Here is a 24,575-nt window from a genome sequence, read left to right as displayed (position 1 = left end):
TATGTTAAAAGCTGCATAGCTTTCACTAATTGTTGAGTACTTTATTGCAGTTCAAAATCAAGGAATTTAGTTTGTCAGAGGTGATTATAACGTGTCAAATTTGCATTTCAAAAGGGCTGAATATATGAGTAGGCTTCATTTGCCTAAAACAAGTCCGATTGTTTAAATACTGGCCAATTGTTTTGTGCTAGTTTGTTTTAAAGTTATTTGATAAGAGTTATCTGAGAATTCTACCTAACTTAAGGAGAAGATCCCAAGTATAATATGGAGTCATAACAGTTGACTAGTTTTTCATAAGTATGTAGGTAGTGGCATTACTTGTTGGAACTGCTAACCTTCTAGGCGGTGTTGAATTTTACTGCATTTTATTTACTAATTTTTTCAAAATGTAACCTGTGAACATATATCTGGTAGTTCAGTGTATTCTGTAGTTACTATTACAGATTAGAATATTCTTTTGGCACAGGGAGTCAGGATTCCTGAAATTAAATTTTATTGGGTTTAGACTGTTTTAGTTCTAGGTATCAAGTACCAGTACCACTTCCCAAATTTGGGGTTAAACTTTGCCAACTAGGTAGACTTCATTGAGTTTGAAATACTCTGCAACATAAGGATCTTATTGTCATAATTTATGGAGTGTCTCCATTATTGACAAGAGTCCTACATCTCCTCATTGGGCTCAGAGCCTGAGGGACAGATATTGCCTTCACACTCTTTAGATCACTGAACTGGCCACAGAGCATGGACTCAGGTTCTAAGCCCTCATATGATGTCCTCCTGTTTGAACAACCCAGATGCAAAATACCTTCCATGGCCTTGCTGGTTGTGGCCTGTCCCAAGGGAACTTAAGGCCCCATCAGTCTCTCTCATCCTCTTGTACAAGAACTTATTGAGTAGGCTTATCAGCTTGTACACCTCACCACAGGGTTGGACCCTATTAAGGAAGAAGGAATCATGGAGGAACCCCTAAACCCCTAAATACTTCCACGTATTTCCTCCTCTCTGGAGGACACTCTTATACTTGAGTCCACTTCTTCGCCACCAGAGGAATTCAAGGTCTTTCAGTACCTGAAAAGAGAAGTTGGCCATTATAACAAAGCAGCCTTTGGCGGGACACTACTGAGAATATCAGTTCAGGACAAACTGCTTAGAGCAGGGCAGTCACAGCCCAAGGCTGGGGGTCCTTCACTACTAAGGCACACCAAACCAGCTAAACAGAGAGGACTTCAGTCTTACCCCACTGGCTAACCAGAAGTCATACAAGCAATTCCCTCAGACGCTTCAGTTTCCCAGTATCACACAGGCACCACTCCTTCTGGGGATGAATGGTTATGAAAACCAATACCCCAGTAAAAGAAAAAAGCTTCTCCCGATCCCGAAGGACCAAGCCCCAGACCCAGGTCAATATAAAAATCAGATTTTGCCCACAAATCATGCTGTTGCCAATCCTTTAGAATCTAAAATCTAAAGGTTTATTCATAAAAAGAAAGAAATATAGATGAGAGTTAAAATTGGTTAAATGGAATCAAATACATACAACAGTTGCAAAGTTCTTAGTTCAGGCTTGTTTCAGACTTGATAGGATTACTGCTGATCACATCAGAACATTCCTGCCTATAGTTTTTTCAGCATATGGCATCGTGAACTTAAGTGACTGCATGCAGACTTCACCTCATCATCATGCAGATTTACGTACCCCACAAGTGCTTCAGTCCCTGGAGTGGTTGTTGAGACCATAAAACATTTGCAAGGGTATTCCTTTCTACCCTTTGAGCCAGCCATGACTTCAGTGAGTGGTTAGGGCACTCATCTTGACATGCTGAGTGCACAAGCCTGTGGTCATCTCAAGAAGTCTCTCTCCTCATAAACGTGCTGGCACTATGAGCCAGTGTTCAAGACCTTTATGCCCATCATCAAGAATTGGGTAGTGCAAGTGGTTATACATAACTCCAGTGCCATGTGTCCTCTCAACAGACCCGAGGTGCCAGATCAGCTCAGTTGTGTCAGGAGGCAATCTGTTTATGGAACTTATGCATCAGAAATGGAGTGACGCTGAAAGCTTTCTATATTCTGGAAGTGAAAAACGCCATTGTGAAGTGAAAAACACAGGATTTTTGTTGACCATCATGAGTGGTCTGTCAGAGGGGACATCCTTCTCCAGATCATCCAGCAGTGGGGAATATCTGATGATAGATTTATTCACCACCAACCTGAACAACAAGTGCAGGTTTTGCTTCAGCTGGCCTTGCTCCTGGTTCCATGACAGATGCTTTTCTTTTGCTGTGTCTGGTCAGCTGCTAATATGTATTCTATTCAGATCCTCTAATCCCCAGGGCAGTCAGAAAACTGGAGAGAGAAGGCAATGTTGATCCTAGTAGCACTGGCTTGGCTGAGACAGTGCTGGTTCACAGACCTGTATTAACTTTCTGTCAGGCTACCTATGAATTTCTTCTGCTAAAGGGCTTTCTGTCTGAGAATCAAGATCAGTCTCTGCCCCCCAACCTTCAATCTCTCCACCTCCATTGCATGGATTATCTCTGGCTAAATGCTAGTGGGAAAACTGTGTCCAAAGATGTCCAAGCTTTCTGCTCTTTATCAGAACAGGATTCTAGAACTACCTGTGTAGCAAAGTAGAAGAGATTTTCTGTCACCACATTGCATGGACATTACACCTCCACTGGATTACTTGATACAACTGAAGTAGTCAGGCCTTTCAGTCAGTTCCATGAGGATTCACCTGGCTTGCATTTCTGCAGCTTACATGCCAATAAAGGTGTTCTCGGAGTTCTCTCCCCCTCTGGCTTCCAGATTTTTGAAAGGTCCAATTAATGGCTACCCTAAGGATAATGTGCCTCTCGGACCGCATCCAAAGTTCATGCCAAAGATCTTTACCTGAATTGAATCAATCTGTTCTGTTTCTAGTCTTTTTTTTCCTAAACCTCAGGTGACACTGAGCCAGTGAGGGTTAAGCAGCCAGCAGGCTAAATGACCCAAAATCAACCTTTAAGGACATACTAGAAAAGTACTGAAATGGTAAACAAGGCCATTTCTTGTAGATAGTTAGCAAAGCCATGCTAAAAAAGTAGCATTCTTTAAATGTAAGACTGTATTGTCAGAGAATCAGAAGTAAATACTAATTGTATTTGTCTGTTTACCTATATCTTGTTAGAAGCTTAACAGTGTGATCTAATTAACTAGTAGAAGCTTAACTTTGGTTCCTGCCTTTAATGTTTCATTACTATATCATATTCAGAGTTAAAGGAATATTCACATTTAGATGAAACTTGTGGTGTAATATCATTCTTTATTTCTCTTTGAAGTTTGTAGTAAACTACCTATGAACGGTTACCTTTTGAATAGTTAGTTGCCTTATGCTAATGAAGGCAACTAGTTACCAGTGTGTGCCTAAGAAGTTGTTTTACTTCAAAGCAACAATGTATATTACCTATTCTTCATCCAAGAAATGCCTGCTGTGATCACTGGCTGCCAAAAGGTTTATGAGCTGAGCTTCAGCTATAAAAACTTTGGGACCTGATCCTTACTATCTCAGATCTGCTTACATTTTGTCAGGGGAAGTTCAAGTCACAAGACTGAGGTCTCCAGGTCTGTTCTGTTGTTATCCCTGCAAATTCTCATGGAAGAATCTGAACAAACTCTACACATGGACTGCCCATATATAATCTATTGAACTGTTTCTGGAAGGACTAATACAAACCAGCAGCCTCACCATCTCTGCTATGAAACTGACCTAAGAATTTTATTCGTATCTGTATGTATAATCTTTTAAATTTAGTAACTTTCTTAATTTTTTAAAAAAATCTTAGATTAGTTAATAAGAATTGGCTATAGCTGTGTATTTGAGTTAGATCTGAAATATTTATTGACCTGGTGGGTAGTGTGGCGTCCTCTCTCTTGGGATTGGTAGAACTTTATATAAGGTTTTAAGTAACCCTCAGTTTATGGACTTGACTGTCTGGATGGGAGCCAAAGACTGGATTGCTTAAAGGGAAATGTATTTTAGCTTCTGAGTAACCAGTAAGATAGCCAGTAACAAAACAGTTTCTGTACTTGGTGAATCTAATTAGAATAATAGATCACCAGTTTTGGGAATTGTCTGCCCTATTATTTGCGGTTTTCCCTGATTGAGCATTCTCAATGTAGCCCCTCCAGCGACACTTCGCTCCGATCACACTTCATTCTTTCCAAGTAGAGGAAACACTTTATACTTTAAATATTTACCATTCTACCTCAACACCATTAAGGTGTTCAGAACCTCTCTACTAAGCCTTATGTAGCCTATGCCAAGAGGGTCAAAGGTCAGCCAGTGTTAACAACAGTATATATCACCCTGGATCTCTGACTGTCTCAAGCTTTGCTGTGATCTTCTGCACTAGAGTAACAGCTGATTCCACCACGGCCAACTCCACTTCATCAGCCTTTCTGACTAACGTTCCCATAATGTACATAGGTGTAGTGGTGACATGGTTGGCTGTACATTCCTTTTCCTGACATTATGCCTTCACTTAAGCCTCTGGTGGTGATGCAAGCTGCGGCAAGTCCATGTTGCAGTTGCTGTTCAGATTATCTGAAGTCCCACCACCTGTAAGAGAAGTGCAACAGTCACCTAAGGTGGAATGTATATGTGCACTATCACTTGAAGAAAAAAATGGTTAGTTACCTACAGTAACTGTTCTTTGAGATGTGTTGTGCACGTATGCATTCCAAGACCCTCCTTGCTACTTTGGTTAATACTGGCATAAGCTGTGAGAAGGAATGGAGAGGGAGGCAGTAGATAGGCCCCTTTTATAGTCTTGGCTGGGCATGAGGAGAGCAGGGATGTGTGTGCCCCCTAGTGGTACTTCTGGCAAAAGTCTGACTCAAGTGCATTGCTGGCCAGGCATCAAAAGAGGAATGTATATGTGCACACCACGTACTGGTTTTATCAGATAAGTATATTGGTTTATGGCTGGTATATTTGTGTGTAAATGTACTGTGGAAAAGACTAGTATGACACTTCATTGTGGCACTTTAAAAATTACTTTGCAAATATTTGATTTTTTTCCAGTGTATGTACTCAATAAAAATATTCTGGGGATGGCATTCTTCATACAAAAAAATATACATTTTTAAAAGCCCAAATTTCAATAATTGTAAGTGATCCAAGTCTTGTAGTGCTGATATCTGCTAGCTTTATTAGTTACATTGTGTGTATGATTTGTATAATTGCTATTAGGTCTAATTTTCTTGTGTATACTGTAGATAAGCTGATTTTGAAAATTGAGAAAATCTTTTTTTCCCAAATGTATAATTCCTCTACTTTTGTTAGTCTGCAAATGAGTAGAATGTTTACCAAACTGGTAAACCATGTTATCACTCACTCATTTCTGGATTGGTTAGTGTTTAAAACTAGATATTTCCTTTAAAAATACTCTTCTTTGAAAGACTCCCTAGGGGAAATCAAGCTTCAGAACCACAGGGCGTGGCAGAAGTTTAAGTCACTTTTACAAGATATTTTGAGGATCGAAGAGCAAGCCTGCTCAGAAAATACACCTCCACATGCCTTCGCAACCTTGGGCACCCAATGATCAGGGGTACTGCATCTGTAAAAATCATTTTGCTACATGGTTCAGGATGGCCCACCTGGGTAATATGTTGCATACAGTAAGAGTGTAAAAGAAATAAAGGCAGAATGTCTGTCTGTTTCCCATCTGTCCAGGTAATTGGCTCTGTTTTTGTGCTCCTGGTATTAGTCTACTTCAAGGCCCTTTACGGCTAATCCCCATGCTACCTATTTTTTGATTCACTATTGTGAGATTGACTCCTACCTCTGATTGACTCACACTGCCAGCCTCTTTCACCCACCAGTTAAATTTTCAAACAAGCGCTTTCGTGCCTTGTCCCATGTTACATCTCATGGTTGGGAAGAGCTCCCTGTAAACCTCCTCAAAGCCATTTAATTGTTCTCGTTCAGTTCCCTCCTTTAAAACTGTTCTTTGTCATGGTGCCTACTAAAATCTTGGCAGTGGTTAGACGGCAAGTTTGCTGAGAGAACGGTCATGCTGACCAATACTGTCTCATGGTTTCCTTGTACTCCTCTGTTGGTCAGTCTGAATCCATCTGTTGTCTCTATACTTAAATTGTAAGCTCTTTGGGGCAGGGATCATATTTTTGTTTTGTGTTTGTACAGCTCCATGAAGCACAATGAAGTCCTAATCCATGACTAGGTTCCTAAGTGCTGCAATAATACTTGGAGAATGTGGGAAGAAAGACTTGATTGAGATAAGTCCTGCTGGATCAAACTTCTCTACATGTTTAGCTAATGGCAGACCTTTCTGAATTCACAAAAATACCTTGAATTTGAGAAAACCCCTGATACCTAGGATCTCATGGTTTAGTTCCAGAGGGTCACTTTCATTGAAAGTAGATTTCAGAGGCAGCTGAGAGGGCATGGCAACTTTTTCTTATTGATCAAGTTGGTATGATTGGAAGACTTCTTACCAATAATTTCCTGTCTGCTAGCAGTGGCTACCACAATTCTGAACGTCTGGGCTCATGGAGGTGGATCAGCATTTTGGCACTGCGTGCTTATGGCCATGCCTTCTCTTTTCCCACTTGCCACCAGATGAGTTATGCTAAATCTATAAATTTACATCACATTATTAACGAATACTCTGAATGTAATGAAATAACTCTGTATGTTAGACCAAGAAAGACTGTCATGGTAATGATTTCATTTAATATCTGGCTTTTGGCTCACGAGCCACTGAGGTTGGGTAGAAGTGTGGGAGCTGCTAGTAGAAAGGAAATTATTAAGGTCTCACACAATTCTGGGATGTTTGGGAAGTAGTGAGCAGTGAATGGATGTAGGGAGGATTAAGAAAAAAGTTTTTGGTAGGAAAGAAAGTACCTTCTCCTTTTCATAAGCTCGCTCAAAAGTCTGCATTATTTCTGGGTTACTGCCTGCAGGAGGTTTGTCTCTGCAGAAAGCCGACAAGTCACCTTAAACTGCTTAATGAAGGTGCTAGCTATAGACCAAGTTGCCACTTGGCAAACTTCCTACGAGGGCATACTTGCTTATTCAGCCCTTGTGATTGCTAGGGATCTTCTCGGGTGCACCTTGAAACAGGAGCCTCTGATGCTTTGTAAAATTCCTCAGTGCACAGTCTAATCCACTTCTCAGTGGAGGGCTTGGAGGTTATGTCCCTGGCGTTTTTGGTGGAAGGACACAGAGCATGATCTCATGGACTCTGTACACTTGAGAGACTGTCAACACTCTTCTGACATCTAAGGTGTGCCATGTCTTTTCAGTTGGATGTAGTGGTTTTGGATAGAACAAAGGAAGAACCTTTTTGAAAGCATGGAAGGAGAAATTAACTTTAGGGATAAAGGATTCTGTCATCCTGAGCACTACCTTGTCCTTGTGGAATGCGCAATAAGGCTCCTGTATAGATAAGGCTGCCAGCTCTGACACTTGTCTGGTGGACGTGACAGCTTTTAAGGAACAAGTCTTAATGAGTAAAATGCCAACATGGAAGTCAAAGGCTCAAAGGGATGGTTGTTGAGGCCCCCAAAGCTTGCTGTAGGCCCCATTTTGGAAAAAGTGACCTGGCCCCTGGTCTGGCTAACCCGATTGCTCAGCGGAATCTGAGTACATGAGGGTTGTCTTCCAGGGAGCCCAAGGATCCTGCGAAAGAGTGTGCTACTAAGAGCAGATACCTGACATGCAATGGTACTGGAGTGCCCTCTGTCTGTGCCACCTTCTTGGAGAAAATCCAAAATGTCTGGGCTTCCTGGATTTCTGGGATTTGCATTGTGCTCTTGGCAGATATTGACTTTGGATCTGATAGAGAAGTACGCTTTCAGTATTGATACTGTCCTAGAGGTGTACTAGAGAAAAGCAATGTCTTAATGACTCTGGAGGACAGACCCAGATCTTCTAGCACTTCGCTTTCAATAGCCGGGCTGTTAGCTGATGCTGTTCTGGGTCTGGATGAAGAAGATGACCTTCTGAGAAACTGTCCGGTTTCCACAGAGGCTTGAGTAGAGGCTCCAATTTCAGGTCTATATGGTCTGAAAACCAATACTTGTGTTTTCTGGACTGCCTTCAACAGTAGTGGAAAGGGTGGCAATGTGTAGGTCCTGTGTCCAGCTGTGTGATAAGGCATCTGTCCCCATGAATCTGGGATGGTCTCCCTGGTGAAGTATTTCAGCTTCTCTGTGTCCATATGATTCACTAACAGGTTGGTTGAAGGGAGGCTGAATGTCTGAAAGATGAGATTGAAAACCTTCTGATTCAGGCACCACTTAGAGTTGTTGATCCTGCACCTGCTGAGCCTGTCTACCTTTCAGTTGAGATTCCCTTTTATGTGGATAACTGTGAAGGAAAGGAGAAACTGATCCACCCACCTTATTTTCTTCCACGGGTAGTGCCGAGCTCCTTGTTTTCCATTGGTTATTTAAATATATAGCTGTAGTTGTATTGTCTGACTGAACCAGAACATGATTCCCTTTTAGGGCAGACTGGAACCATTGCAGAGCCAGCTTGACCACTCATCTCTAAGGTGCTTATGCTGTGAGCTCTTTTCTCCAGCTTCTAGGAGTCTTGAGCTGTTTGGGTCTCTAAGTGTGTTCCCCAGCAATGCAGGCTGGCATTAATTGTGGAACTTGACGATCTGGAAGACAGGTGGCATGCTTTTGTGAACACTGTTGTAGGCTGACCACCAGTGTAGGGAGTTGATCATTTGTGTCAGAACCTATGCTTGATCTTTCATGTGTTTCGGGGAGTGGTCTTACGCTTTTTGGGTGAAGGCTTGAAAGGTGGCTGATGTGTATAGGGATCACCTCATGGGTAGTCATACAACACCAGGAGGCCCAGCAGTTGAAGACACAGTGCTATGGGAAGCCTTCTGTGCTCCAGAGCAAGATGATAAAATCCTGAATTTTCATGAATGTTTCTAATGAATAGACTTTTTTGCTACCAAGGTGTCTATTTCTACCCCTTGGTGAGTGTTTTTTCTGGTCGACTGAATCAAGGAACTTTCCTTGACATTGATGATGAAGCCACACACCTCTAAGAGATTGTGTCCGAGACGTAGCTCTATGTGCTGATGACGGTGATGGAGTGCTGATCAGCATTTCGTCCAGGAAGTGGTACAGGTGGGTTCCCTGTGATCTCAGTCTGGCTATAATCACTACCAGCATCTTTGTAAAAACCCTGGGGGTTGAGGACAGGAGTGTTTGGTACTGATGTTTCTGGCCATAGACAAAGTTCAGAAGTTTGCAGTGACATGGCCTGATAGGGTGTGTGGGTATGCATCTGCTAGATCCACTGAAGTTAGGAAATGCTTTGTCCAATCCACCCTTGGACAGAGAGAACACTATAGAGGCCAGAGTCTTCATCTGAAACTTTTCCCTCTTCCACTTGTTGAGCCTTCTGAGGTCAAGCATGGCTCTGATACCAGCCCCTCCCCAGTGCACATCTGAACAGTGAAGAAGATGGAGTAGAACCCACAGAGCCTTTTTTCTTCTGACGGAATTATTTTTATCACTCCCATATCCAGAGTATGAGATTTTGTTCTGGATCAAATTTCGTTTTATGGGGTCTGTCATAAATATAAAGGGAAGGGTAACCACCTTTCTGTATACAGTGCTATAAAATCCTTCCTGGCCAGAGGCAAAACCCTTTCACCTGTAAAGGGTTAAGAAGCCAAGATAACCTCGCTGGCACCTGACTCAAAATGACCAGTGAGGCGACAAGATACTTTCAAAGCTGGGGGGGGGGGGGGAACAAAGGGTTTGTCTGTGTGTGTGATGCTTTTGCCGGGAAGGGATCAGGAATGCAGCCTTACAACTCCTGTTAGATTAGTAAGTAATCTAGCTAGAAATGCGTTAATTTCCTTTTGTTTAATGGCTGGTAAAATAAGTGGTGCTGGATGGAATGTATATTCCTGTTTTTGTGTCTTTCTGTAACTTAAGGTTTTGCCTAGAGGGATTTTCTATGTTTTGAATCTGATTACCCTGTAAGGTATTTACCATCCTGATTTTACAGAGGTGATTCTTTTACCTTTTCTTTAATTAAAATTCTTCTTTTAAGAACCTGATTGTTCTTAAGATCCAAGGGTTTGGGTCTGTGTTCACCTGTGCAAATTGGTGAGGATTATTATCAAGCCTTCCCCCAGGAAAGGGGGTGTAGGGCTTGGGGTGATATTTTGGGGGAAGGTGTCTCCAAGTGGGCTCTTTCCCTGTTCTTTGTCTTGTCCTTGAACCGTATGCTGCCACCACCAAGCATGTTAAACAAAGCTTGTACCTTGGGGAAGTTTTTAACCTAAGCTGGTAAGAATAAGCTTAGGGGGTCTTTCATGCAGATCCCCACATCTGTACCCTAGAGTTCAGAGTGGGGAAGGAACCTTGATAGGGTCTTTAGAAATGGGTGACAGGATGAAGACTGGATGAGGTGAGGGAGGGACTGGAGCCTGAGGGAGTATCCCTGGCTTGCTATCTCCCAGACCTACTTGTCTATAGTCAGTGTGAACAATTCTTCTAGAAAATAGGAAATTCTGCTCCTTCGTTCTCACCCAGGACTGAAGCTATGCAGTCTGTCACAGGAGTGGATTGAGGGGAAGGGCTGAAGTCCCTGTGGACTTCCGCTCTTTACCCTCCTTCCCCCTTCCCCCCCCCCCACCTCCCGACCTCAATTCCCCTGTTTTCCTTTGGAGAGTCTGTTCCTTCTCTGATACCTCTGTGAATACATAGCCAGGAGGAGCATTTCTGTCTTGAGGGCTTGTCGTCTCTAGTGCATGGGTTTTGCAACGTTGTCAGCCACCACCTTTCCAGCTCTTCTCCAAAAAGGAGGGAGCAATTAAAGTTGGCCAAGCATAGGACCTGCTTGGAGTGGATATCCACCTTCCAGGATTGGAACCGTAGGTGGTGCTTGGCTGTTGGGCTGGAATCCTTGGCTTAAGCTGAGAACTTCATTGCATCCTTTGAGGTGTCAACTACAAATCCTGTGCTAGGGAGACTTTCTTTAAAATTGAACCAAGGTTAAGGTGATCTCTGTCCTTGAGGACTCTGAGATCTAGCCAGGAGAGAGATGCTATTGCAAAGCAGATAGCTACCTGGGATGCTTTGAGGGTGGCAGAGGAGGCCTCAAAGTTCCTTTTTGAGAGTGGCCTCCCTCTTTGTATCTATGAAGTCCTTGGGGTAGAACATGCCTTTTGAGGGAATTACCATATCCCTTGCAAGAGATGCTACAGCAGCTTCAACCTGCGGCATTTCAGCAATAGAGTCCTTCAATTTTGATTGATGTAGAGCCTGAGGGTTGCTCTTGTTAGTTAGTGTGCTTGCCCTTTTCAGGCTTATTCCTTTAATCCTCAGTCACTTCCTCCATGGAGGGATGAAAGGGTATTGCAGTTCTGAGAGGATTTTAAGGGGAGAATTTACTCTGAGGCTTTCTCTTGAAATCCTGTTCAGGTTGAATTTGAATTGTGAAGATAACCTTACTGCACATAGTCTGGAATTGCTCATGAAGGGAAGACATCTGATATATTCTTTGAACTCAATTGCTTGCCTTCCTCAGTGGGAGGGAGAAGAAGAGGAAGAAGTCAGAACTTGTACCTCCTGGATTTTCTGTGGTTCTTCTCTCCCCCCACTCCCTTTTTTTACTTTAGTTGTTTTTTTAAGCTGTTTTTGGATGTGTTGGGTAGAAGTTCTGCTTTTGCTTTTGAGGCATTTTAAAACTTGCCTTCCTTAGGGTCTGAAGCCCTCAAGATCTGTGTCTGAATACTCCCTCTCTGGGAGCCATTCCCTCCCAAGAGGGTGGAGGGGACTCACCAGAGCCCCCTTGGGTAAATTGGGAGGGAAGGGTAGAAGCCCAGTTCTTTAAGACTTGTGGTGAGGAGTAGGGTGAACAGACTTGTGACCCTACAAACTTTCCTCTTTGTTCTTCAGGAGTCACCTGAGACTTAGCCCTGAATTGACTGCCTGGGGTGGTTCTTGTTTTTTGACCCTCTCCCTGCTCTGCAAATAGAGCATCACTTGGCTTTCACATGGTGCTTTCTTGACTTCTCTGCCATACCTGAATAGGGGCAGAGGAGCAGACAGGGAGATGCTGCAGCAGAGGGTCAGGCTGGGTTAAACCACCAAACTGTTAACTGACCCAGGGAGGATCAGTAAGCTGAAAAGATGAAACTGCTCACTACTGCCCAAGCTGAGAAAAAAAAAAATTAGATAATGAATAAGGGTGGGCGCAATTGAACAGCCTGCTGCTGCAGAGGCAGAAAATCTGTTGACAAATGGGAACAGAGGTCAGAACACATGGTGCCAAAACACTGATCTGCCTCTGTGAGCTGCAAAATGGAGGGGAACAGCCCAGACATCCAGAATTGTGGGAGAAGCTGGGTTGCAGAATTGATTTTTTTTTTCTGTTAGATTAAAGCAGCGGTTCTCAAACTGTGGGTCACAACCCTGTTTTAATGGGGTCGCCAGGGCTGGCATTAGACTTGCTGGGGCCTAGGCTGAAGCCAAAAATCTGAGCCCCACCACCCAAGGCTGCGGCCAAACCCTGAGAGCTTCTGCCCTGGGTGGCAGGGCTCAGGTTACAGCCCCTACCCGCCCAGGGCTGAAGCTCTCAAGCTTTGGCTTCACCCCTCCTCCCCCAGGGGGGTGGGGCTCGGGCTTTGGCCCCTCTGCCCAGGGTGGAGGGGCTTGGGCTTCAGTGCCCCTTCCTGGGGTCATGTAGTAATTTTTGTTGTCAGAAAGGGGTTGTGGTGCAATAAAGTTTGAGAAACCCTGGATTAAAGCATGGACTGTAGTCAAGGCCCCTCATGTTTTTGCTGCAGAATTTAGGTCCAACTTGTCACAACATACTTGGATTCTACAATGTTCTAATGTGACATACTGGTAATTCTGCAACAGCTTTTCAGTTTTTTAAAAAATAGATTTTTAATAACTTCAGACAAAATGAATACAATCTATACAGTAACCCTGTTTTTATTTAAATGTTTATGCTGTCTCTATTTTCATTTCTGATTCTAACATGCCACAGAGCTATGTTAATCCTTATAGATAACTGCATTATAGAAGCCCTGACAGTGGGAGAAGAGAGAGGGAATTTTGGCAGTGGAATGGGAACAAATGGAGCTCTTAATATCTGAAGAAGTGTTGGAGGAATTGGGATAAAGAAGACAGGCCATCTCTCTCTCTGAGCTGTTTAAGGTTATGTGAAAGATCAGGGAAGGCAACATTCTTTTACTTCATGTTTAGTTCATGTTTTGAAAAGCTTTTTCTTCACAAGCATTAGTAGATGACACATTTTCGAAAATGAAAGTTTAGGTTTTGGAGCATTGTTCAGTGGCAAAGGATTCTGTGGAAAATTCTTCGGCTGCACATTCACAGAATGCATCCTGACCAGTGAAAGTGTGCTCAAGAGAGAGAAGGGAGCGGACATAGCATTTTATAGGAAGACCATGTGACTACAGCACATAAAAACACAATGCTTGTACACACTTTGACTCTCTTTCCTCCACTCTTGAGTTCTGCTCATACGGTTTGAGTAGTGCCCTACTAAATTCACAGCCACAAAAAACGCATCATAGAGAAATCTGGTCTTGTGTACTTTTACCCTGTATTATACCAATTTCCTGGGGGAGACCAGAGTTTCTCAAATTGGGGCTCCTGACCCAAAAGGGAGTTGGGGGGAGTCACGAGATTATTTTACAGGGGATTGTGGTATTGCCACCCTTACTTCTGCACTGCTGCCTTCAGAGCTGGGTGGCTGGAGAGTGTGGGCCCAGCCCTGCAGGCAGCAGCACAGAAGTAAGGGTGGAAATACCATACCATGCGATCCTTACTTCTGTGCTGCCGCTGGCAGCGGACTGCCTTCAGAATAGGGCTCCTGGCCAGAAGTAGCTGCTCTCTGGCCACCCAGCTCTGAAGGCAGCGCTGCCACCTGCAGCAGCGCAGAAGTAAGGGTAGCAGTACCACAATACCCCCTACGATAACCTTGTGACAGCCCCCTTTTTGCGTCGGGACCCCTACGATTACAACACCATGAAATTTCAGATTTAAATAGCTGAAATAATGAAATTTACTATTTTTAAAATCCTATGACTGTGAAATTGACCAAAATGCACAGTGAATTTGGTAGGGCCCTATTTATGAGCAATAAAGGAGTCTAATATATGGGGACAAGTTTTTCTAGTATCCAGATTTGACTGGGTGCAGTGTGTGGTGGGGTGCTATAGAGGAACTGGTTGCAACTTCTTGATTGTGAGGCCAATTCCAGGACTGCTGTAAACTACTCTGGCCAGATATAGTAGCTCTGGAGGGCTGTTATGCCAGTCATGAAACCTAAACTGCAGTAACTTTGAGGCCCTTATTCTTGACATATGTCCACTTTGTTGGGAGCTGCAGGAGTTGGTGGTATAGGCTACTCTGAGTATTCCCAGCAAAAAGATCCATAGGCATTACAGACCCATGCACCTCCAGAGTGGAACAAAGGAACTGGATCTGACCAACAAATCCGGCCCACAATTTCCCACCATATATTTAAGGATATTTCCATAGAAATATTTTTCTTCTATGAAAAATATTTCTATCTTCTCTATGGCAACTCTAAATGAACCACACATTGCCATGTCATCCTAAAATTGCCAACTACAAAATTTAGAACTAGTACCAAAGAGGAGTCGAAAGGAATTTTGTTCCTCATAGGAGAGGTAAGATGACACAGGCCGGATACAGGATTGAAGAAGTGTACATTCTTGTTGTTCAGACGTTGAGCCCCCCAATTACTTGAACAAAGTTAAAATTAACTTCACCTTTATTATTATTCTTGTAAATTACATTGAGAACATCATGAAATTATTCAAAATCTTGAAAATATGAACCTTCACTGAATTAAGTTCATATATGATTTAATGGAATGGAATCCAATTAATCAAGATTTGTAGAAGGCTTGACTGATTTTTAGCAATTAGATTGATACAAAGGTTATACTTTAACCTCTGTCTATAGCATAGTCAGTTAATAAATCCTTCAGACTTCACACTTAATCCTCAGATTATTGAACTTTAATGTGCCTTGGGTTATGCTAACAAACTTCAATCGAAAATGACACAAGCTGCATCGCCTTTCTTCTTTTGTGTGTATCTTACTGTGCTTTAGGAGTACAGCTATCAAAAAAATTAAGCATATTCGTAATTAGTGCTGTTTATCCAGTGAATAATTCAGCTGTACTTTCTGCAAGCAAACTGCCCTAGGTAATAGTTTTCTGTCACGGCTCTTGGAAACTTTTAACATCCACTTTTCAGTAGATTATTTCCAGTACCCAAACATCAAAGCCACTCAGAAGTAGTAGTTGTCTTTTCCCATTGCATTTGTGTTTATAAGTAAAAACTATTATAACTGAGACTTTGATTCGACTAGATTTAAGAATTGTAAAGCTCATAAAGCAAAATACTTTCTCTTTTGAAGAACAAGAAAGAAGTTGCTTCTTTATTTATACTCCAGACCAAGATATACAATACTGAAATTATTAGATCAGCCATACATCTGATATTTTTGAATTGCTCTGCCTTTCCTAAATTGGACGTTCTTGACCCTTGTTCTGGGGTTCTGATTTGTTTGAAAGCAGGCTAATCCAAGTCATAAAGATGTTACCTTTTGGAATAGAATGCCTTTGTATTGCTTCCAAGGATAGAAAACTATGCAGTTTTCAGATTTGGCACAAACTCAAGAACAGGCAGAATCAAGCTCCTGAAGAGCCGGCACCTTTTAGCTCCGCTTTAGCAGACTGACGTATTCAAAAGCATTCAAATATTTAAAAATATTTTGGAAATACTGTGTCTTGATGTGAGACTTTGCAAGAGGGCTTATTGTCAGATGCTGTGGGAGACCATTCAGTGGCAGAGGCACCATTGTGACTGCAGCTCCTACTGAGCCGCAAGGAGCACAGTCAAACAAGGTGAAGAAGAAAAGGAGTAGCTGCTTCTCCTGATTATCTAATAGATGGATGCTTATTTTGCAACCATCGATGACTTGATTTTGTGTGAAGTAACAAACCTTTGTAAAGGTTTTTCAGATGTGGAGGCTGGGGCAGATGGTTTAGAACTATTTGATTCTGACAAACTGGGATAAACATAGCCATTTTTGAAAATAGCTAAGGCGGAACATGAACTGCTTTTGCTTCCGGTATTTCTCAAAGGTATTTCTCAAACTACCTGAAAATGTTGTTTCACCAGGTAATCCTATTTACAAAGGTTGGGTGTCAGTTTTAGACACTTTCAGAGAGAGTTCCTAAAAGTTAGTTCCCTCAGCACTTCCTGTTTGTTTTGGAAAGTACTAGATCTCCTATTTCCTTTCTTTGGTGCTCCTGTGATACAGTGATCTACTTTATCAGTACTCAGTATGAAGAGGTAAGTGGTATTACTCAGCATAGTCCCATTTGCCTTTTGTGTAGCTCGTATAACACACCTCACCTTTTATCCCCCTCTCTTGATGAAATAGTGCCAATTTTTGCTTGAAGGTAAGCTAATGTCCAGAGATTTCTTATAGTAGTGTATCAAGTTGAGTAACTTGCATAATCTGCATACAGTTCTTAATGTGTCTGTCTTAAATTGCTGTGGAACACTAATCTTTGGATCCTATTGTTAAACTCATCTTACAATTTGCACACTCCTCTCCCCAAAATTCCATGTTAATGATTCTCAAAAAGAAAAGGAGGACTTGTGGCACCTTGGAGACTAACAAATTTATTTGAGCATAAGCTTTCGTGAACTACAGCTCACTTCATTGGATGCATTCAGTGGAAAATACAGTGGGGAGATTTATATACATAGAGAACATGAAACAATGGGCGTTACCATACACAGTGTAACGAGAGTGATCACGTAGGGTGAGCTATTACTAGCAGGAGAGCAGGGGGGAAAAACCTTTTGTAGTGATAATCAAGGTGGGCCATTTCCAGCAGTTGACAAGAACGTCTGAGGAACGGTGGGGGAGAGGGAGGGAATAAACATGGGGAAATAGTTTTACTTTGTGTAATGATCCATCCACTCCCAGTCTCTATTCAAGGTATACCTTCAAATCAGCGGCACTGCTATGGGTACCTGCATGGCCCCACAGAATGCCAATGTTTTTATGGCTGACTTAGAACAACGCTTCCTCAGCTCTCGTCCCCTAATGCCTCTACTCTACTTGCGCTACATTGATGACATCTTCATCATCTGGACCCATGGAAAAGAAGCCCTTGAGGAATTCCACCATGATTTCAACAATTTCCATCCCACCATCAACCTCAGCCTGCATCAGTCCACACACGAGATCCACTTCCTGGATGCGATGGTCACATAAACACCACCCTATACCGGAAACCTACTGACCACTATGCCTACCTACATGCCTCTAGCTTTCATCCAGACCACACCACACGATCCATTGTCTACAGCCGAGCTCTACGATACAATCGCATTTGCTCCAACCCCTCAGACAAACACCTACAAGATCTCTCTCAAGCATTCTTACAACTACAGTACCCACCTGCTGAAGTGAAGAAACAGATTGACAGAGCCAGAAGAGTACCCAAAGTCACCTGCTACAGGACAGGCCCAACAAAGCAAATAAAACACCACTAGCCATCACCTTCAGCCCCCAACTAAAACCTCTCGAACGCATCATCAAGGATCTACAACCTATCCTGAAGGATGACCCATCGCTCTCACAGATCTTGGGAGACAGGCCAATCATTGCTTACAGACAGCCCCCCAGTCTGAAGCAAATACTCACCAGCAACCACACAACAGAACCACTAACCCAGGAACCTATCCTTGCAACAAAGCCTGTTGCCAACTGTGTGTCCACATATCTATTCAGGGACACCATCATAGGGCCTTATCACATCAGCCACACTATCAGAGGCTCGTTCACCTGCACATCTACCAATGTGATATGTGCCAGCAATGCCCCTCTATGTACATTGGCCAAACTGGACAGTCTCTTCGTAAAAGAATAAATGGACACACACATACTGTTCCTCAGATGTTCTTGTCAACTGCTGGAAATGGCCCACCTTGATTATCATTACAAAAGGTTTTTTCCCCACCGCTCTCCTGCTGGTAATAGTTTACCTTAAGTGATCACTCTTGTTACAGTGTGTATGGTAACACCCATTGTTTCACTTTCTCTATGTATATAAATCTCCCCACTGTATTTTCCACTGAATGCATCCGATGAAGTGAGCTGTAGCTCACGAAAGCTTATGCTCAAATAAATTGGTTCGTCTCTAAGGTGCCACAAGTCCTCCTTTTCTTTTTACGAATACAGACTAACACGGCTGCTACTCTGAAACATGTTAATGATTATTAACCATTGCATTCTTTAGCCCTGAAGATTTTGCATTGAAGTACAAACCTGTATCTTGTCATTCTATAAAGCCGCTTGAACAGTATGGATAACTTTTTTCACCTTGCTCCAGATATTACAATTAAAGCAAAGTTTCAGTTTAGTTCATATTGTTTCATAGTAATTTAAATACCTTCATGCTAAGCATTAAATTGTGGGTGAAAATGCTGCATCAAGCAGCAAAGACACTTGTCAAACATCGACACGATAGCTTTGTATGAATAGTAACTCTTTGCATTACAGTAGTACCTAGACACCAAGGTTTGTGGTCCCATTGTACTAAGCAAAGTTTAGACATGTAGTAAGAATCCTAGCCCCAAAGAGCTTAATGACAAGGTGGGAGAAACTATTTCTACTTTACAGATGAGAAATTGTGGCACAGAGAAACTGACTTGCTGAAGATTAGGTAGGGAGTTTGTGGCAGAGCTGGAAAGTGAACCCTGATTTCCTGAGTCAAAGTCAAGTGTCTTAACCACAGATCAGGTTTTTTTTTTTTCTGATATCGAACACAAATCTGTTGCAAACAGTTACCTATTGAGATATTTCTTTAGAATTAAAAACTAGTTGTAGAAATCCTTCTGGAGACTGAATGTGAGTGCTTGAATAATAACTGAGGCTTTTTAGGTACCTAAGCATGGGGATTACTAGCTTTATTTTTAGTCTTAAAACAGGGGAAAACATCAAATTATTCATCATGTCTAACTTTTCAGGTACCAAAGCAGTCTGATCTGCTATGTCAACCTGATAGCTCAAATCGCCAAGTTGAAAATCCGGGTGGAAAGAAACAAGTGTCTTACAGAACAGAAATTGTTGGTGGTGTTCCCATCATTACACCTACTCAGGTAATAGCTTCATACCAAGTAAGGAAATGTTATAGTGGAAGAGTTGTGCTATGTGTCTGTCTTGTCAGGATACTCTGAGATACATTATTTTATCAATAATAAATTTGTCAACCCATCCATCCTCATCCAGAAGACTCATACTCTCATAAGCTTGCTTTTTAAATTGTTTACCTGATATGGTATCTAGGTGTCTCTTCAACTATTTTACTTTTCTGTGACTGTATGAAAGATTACACTTTTAAGTGTTGACTTTTTTACTTCCAAGAATTAGACCCCCTATATGAGTTTGAATTTCTTGGCATGAAATGAGTTTCTGACATGAGCAATGTCAAAGTTGTTCAAGTTAGTCGATTACTGAAGTTAACTGATATATTTGTTTTTGCGTTTTGCAGTGGAGAAAGGAAAGATACTGATTGGCTCAGAAAGCCAAGATTTTTATAAACGGTGTGCTAGAAACCTGATTGAAAATAAAAAGTTAGTAATGGTTAGATCTAAAAGTAGATGCACTGTCATTCTACTGAACTTGACACTCTGTGTACTATCTTATGCTTTTAGGTCACGTTGGGGGATTGGTTGTTCTGAAGACTTGCATGACTGGCCCAAATCATAGTTTTGGAATTATCTAGACTGTTGTACTCCTAAACAAAGTCATTCCATGGATTAATTTTTTTTAAAGGGAGTAAAGATTTTGTTTCTTAGGTCTTCAACATACTATTTTTAATTGCTTTATCTGTTTTAATGTGTTCATAATCTGTTTTCAAACTGTGTAGTTTTGAGCAGTACCTGGAGTACTCCAGTAGGCCTTATGTAGATAATTGTCACATTGATATTACTGCTGTACTGCAGTGTCAAGTATTTGCTGCTTCTAAACAAATCAGAGATGGGGTTTGTGGGTACAGGGTGGACCAAATACCAAGTTTAGGGAACCAAATACACTTTCATTTTCTGTTCTTATATCACTGGACTTTGGAGCAAACGCTGAACATCCTGAACCTTTCTCTGATTCATTCTAGAAAGAAGAATTAAATGAATGTGGGGAAGAAGATGACAGAAATTACTTGAAACGGTCACAAAGCCACCTTCCTTACTTTACTGCTAAACCTCCCCCAGACAATGCTGTTATCAAAGCTGGCTATTGTGTTAAACAAGGCGCTGTGGTAAGTGATTTGGAGAATAATGCATTCCTCTTGTGAAGAACAGAGGCCCCAAAGTTATTACGGTTACTTTGCATATTATACTGAGATCAATTGATACTGATCTTTGGTTTTTACCAAATAACACTAATGTTGTTAAAATATTGAGGGTAGTTAGAATTAGAATTTTATCAAATGGGTGGTGATTCAGTAGTAGTAGTATGTGTTTTATCTCTGTATTGGTGGTATTTCAACTTTTGTGGGGATTTTTTGGTGCTTCCACTTGTTTTTGTATTAGTTTAAAATTTAAGACGTTTTGGAGAGGAAAACATTGCTGCACATGGGTTTTAGGCTAAGTGTGTAATTAAGGGATGCTCTTTGGCATGAGAACATGCAGCTATTTTTTGTAATGAAAAGTGTATAGAAGATATTTGGACTGAAGCAAGAGTTTACTGCATGCAGGATTTATGAAGTGTGAAGTGGTTAGGGAAAGATTTTAGGTGTTCTGTGTGGTTTGGAGGAGCAATTGTGCAATTCCAAAGGTGTGAAGGAGATTGGTGTGTAGCCAAACAGTTCAAGATTAAGGGATTTAGCACATGCTATATTCAAAGCTCTGCAAACTTGCAACATTTGAAGTCTGGGAGCTTGAAACTTTTTTTATCATCAGAAGCAGAAAGTCTGCCAAAGTGGCAGCGGGGCCACTAGATGGCCAAGCCGTTAAAGAACACTCAAGGAAGACACGGGCATTGTGGAAGAAGTAAATGGATTCTTTCTGTCAATCTTAACTGCAGAGGATGTGGGGGAAATACCCATATCGGAGCTATCCTTTTTGGTTGACAGATCTGAAGTACTGTCCCACATTGATGTGTCAATAGAAGATGTTTTAGAACCAATTTGATAAATTAAACACTAAATTACCAGGAGCAGATGGTGTTCACCCAAGAGTTGTGATGGAACTCAAATATGGAATTTCCGCTCTAACAACTGTAGTATATAACCCATTTCATAAACAAGTCTGTACCAGATGACTGGAAAGTAGCTAATGCTGATTTTTAAAAAGGATTCTAGATGCAGTTCTAATGATTATAGGCTGGTGAGTCTAACTTGAGTACCAGGCATATTGGTAGAAATTATAGCAAAGAACAAAATGATCAGAGACATAGATAACTCTTCCCTAACAAATTGTGTTTAACACAGCTTTTGTAAAGGGAAGCCGTGCCTCACTAACCTATTAGAATTCTTTGAGAGTATGAACAGATGCATAGACAAGGATGACCCAGCTGATGTAGTATACTTGGATTTTCAGAAAGTCTTGGACAAGGTCCCTCACCAAAGACTCTTACAGACACTAAGTAGTCATGGGATAAGAGGGAAAGGTCTCTCATGGATCAGTAACTGGTTAAAAGATAGGAAATGAAGGGTAGGAATAAATGGGCAGTTTTCACAATGGAGAGAGGTGAACAGCAGGATCCTCCAAAGATCTGTATTGGGACCTGTACTGTTCAACATATTCATGATCGGAAAAGGGAGTGAACAGTGAAGTGGCACAGTTTGCATGTGATACAACATTATTCAATATAGTTAAGTCCAAAGTTGATTGCATAGGGTTACAAAGGGATCTCACAAGACTGGGTGATTGGGCAACAAAATGGCAGATGAAATTCTGTGTTTAAGTGCAAAGTAATGCATGTTGCGAAAAATAATCCCCGCTATATGTATATAATGATGGGTTCTAAATTAGCGGTTACCACTCAAGAAAGGGATCTTGGAGTTACCATGGGTAGTTCTCAGAAAACTTCAGCTCAGTATGCAGCAATGCTTAAAAAAGCTAACCATGTTGGGGACTATGAGGAAAGGGATAAAAAATAAGACAAAGTATCATACCTTGAATAAGGTTCAGAGAAGAGAGACTGAAAAGATTAGGGCTGTTCCACTTAGAAAAGAGATGTCTAAGGGGTGAGGGATATGATAGAGGTCTATAAAAACATGAATGGTGTGGAAAAAGTGAATAGAGAAGTGTTATTTTCCCACGGTACAAAATCTAAGGGTCACCCAATGAAAAGAATGGGCAACAGATCTAATATAAACAAGAGGAACCTGTGGAACTCATTGCCATGGGAGGGTATTATGTCCAGAAGTATAATTTGGTTCAAAAAGGAATTAGATAAATTCATGGAGGATAGGGCTATCAGTGCCTATTACACAAGATGGTTATAGATGTAACTCCATGCTCAGGGCAACCCTAAACCTCTCACTGCTAGAAGCTGGGAAGAAAAGACAGGGCTGAATTACTCCAACTACCCTGTTCTGTACACTCTCTCTGAAACTTTGGTATTTGCCACTCTAGGAGATAGGATAGTGAACTAGATTGGACCACCCAGTACAGCTGTTCTTATGAACTTGTTCTTCTTCCTTTTTATTTTAGAAGGACACCAAAGAAATGCCACACACAAATAAGTTTAAAATGATGCTTAGGTTGCATGGTTAGACTCAAATCAGAATGTCCGTTACAATTGCGTGAAAACTTTGCTCTTGTGCGTGTGCATTATGTTAGTATTTACATTATCTTGTTTCTCAAACACCATGTAGAAAACTCATTTTCTAATCTGAGATGTGTACGCAGAAATACTGTGTTCGTTAGACTGAAGTAATATGTAAAGTATTACGTGAACTATATGTATAATACAGTCCATATTAGGTGTGCAACTTACAATAACAGTGAAAATTTGTTCATTTATAGGCTGCATAAATTCATAGCCAAATTGCCTTTGTAGTATATGAGTACTGGCCAAATTATTCAAATATATGAGGCGATACTGTTTAAGCAGTTTAAGTAAAAAAATCTATTAAGCCATTATCACATTATTAGTGGGAAGGGTGTAAATATAAACCCCTATGTTATATTAAACATTTTACTTTTTGATATACCAATTTATATGCAAACATATTCGTTCTTTTTTTACTCATAGTTTAAGCGCTAAGTAATAGAAGTACATACTTTCTTCACCACCACTATTCAATGTACTTTCCTGCTTACTGTCTTCATGGTTGGCTGGCGGCATATTCCCTAGTTTTCTTTATATTTCTCTGAACAGAATAAGGTATATTTCTGGCTTATTCATATTTGCAGTGTTGTTGTAGCCGTATTGGTCCCAGGATATTAGAGACAAGGTGGGTGAAGTAGTACCTTGTAATGGACCAACTTGTCCCTTTCACCAAGAGGAGCTTTCAATCTTACACAGAGGTCTTCATGTCTTTCTATTTTTTGTCCCTCTCAGTTTACCCTTATCCCAGTTTTCCATTCAAGTAATCGTATCACTTTAATCCCATTTGTTATTCCAGGTCATTTGATGTGTATGAAGTGAATAAAGTACACGTTTGATTCATTCTACCTGTATGTAGAATGTCAGATAGAAAGTGCATATTTCAGATTTGTCCACAGCACTTTTGGAACAGATTCCCTAAATCAAGGAATTTGGACCTCACTTCATCAGTGGTAATTTGTCCTGTATAGGATTGTAGTTCCCTAAATTTTCCCCAGATACCTTTTTTCTGTTCTCACTCTTTTTCCAAAGGAGCATCTAAACATTTTTTGCCACTTTCTACAGAATGATGAGTAATTGAATTACCATACTGCTGATTTCACAGACTTAGCGGCATTGTGATCCTTTCCAAGTGTACTTCTTGTGAAATTAAATCTTAGACTTTAGAGAACAGGATATGTGGCTTTAAAATAATCTAGAGTAATGAATGTAGGAAACATTATTCCGATGAATAGGAATAATTGGAAATAAAAGTGTGGCAGTTCAAGAAATATCCAATAGCTTTTTAGTAGGAATTGCTAAAAGTAATTTCAAAAATAAAAATTGGAAAATGCAGCTTCCATATAACTGCTAATGGTTCACTGATGTATTTTTCAAAAAACCTAGCTAGACTGAGTGTAAATTAAAGGGAATCATGTATTGCTTGGATTACAATATTTTCTTTTTTTTCCTTTAATAGATGAAGAACTGGAAGAGAAGATACTTTCAGTTAGATGAAAACACAATCGGCTATTTCAAATCTGAACAGGTATGTTCCCAAATGTTATATGTAGCTTTCAAAAGATGTCTGGAAGTAAATTTCAAAACTACACACTGAAGGTTTCTTAATGATCTACTTGGTGTCTGAAAAAGTTCAGTGCTGCTTTTGTAACTTTCTGTAA

At 41.1% G+C, this 24,575-nt stretch overlaps 1 protein-coding gene across 11 annotated transcripts in view; it reads left to right on the top strand.

Annotated features, from left to right (window-relative positions):
• Positions 1 to 24,575, top strand: part of PLEKHA1 (pleckstrin homology domain containing A1) — an 82,485-nt gene that overhangs the window by 35,246 nt on the left and 22,664 nt on the right. For all 11 annotated transcript variants that reach the window (XM_073354160.1, XM_073354159.1, XM_073354161.1 and 8 more), the window contains 3 exons: positions 19,107 to 19,238; positions 20,252 to 20,395; positions 24,374 to 24,442. In XM_073354160.1, the coding sequence (XP_073210261.1) occupies positions 19,107 to 19,238; positions 20,252 to 20,395; positions 24,374 to 24,442 (345 nt within the window). The remainder of the gene's footprint in view (positions 1 to 19,106; positions 19,239 to 20,251; positions 20,396 to 24,373; positions 24,443 to 24,575) is intronic.

Source organism: Lepidochelys kempii, chromosome 7 (assembly GCF_965140265.1).
Source record: "Lepidochelys kempii isolate rLepKem1 chromosome 7, rLepKem1.hap2, whole genome shotgun sequence".
NCBI lineage: Eukaryota > Metazoa > Chordata > Testudines > Cheloniidae > Lepidochelys > Lepidochelys kempii.
This window is presented reverse-complemented; position numbering and strand designations above follow the sequence as displayed.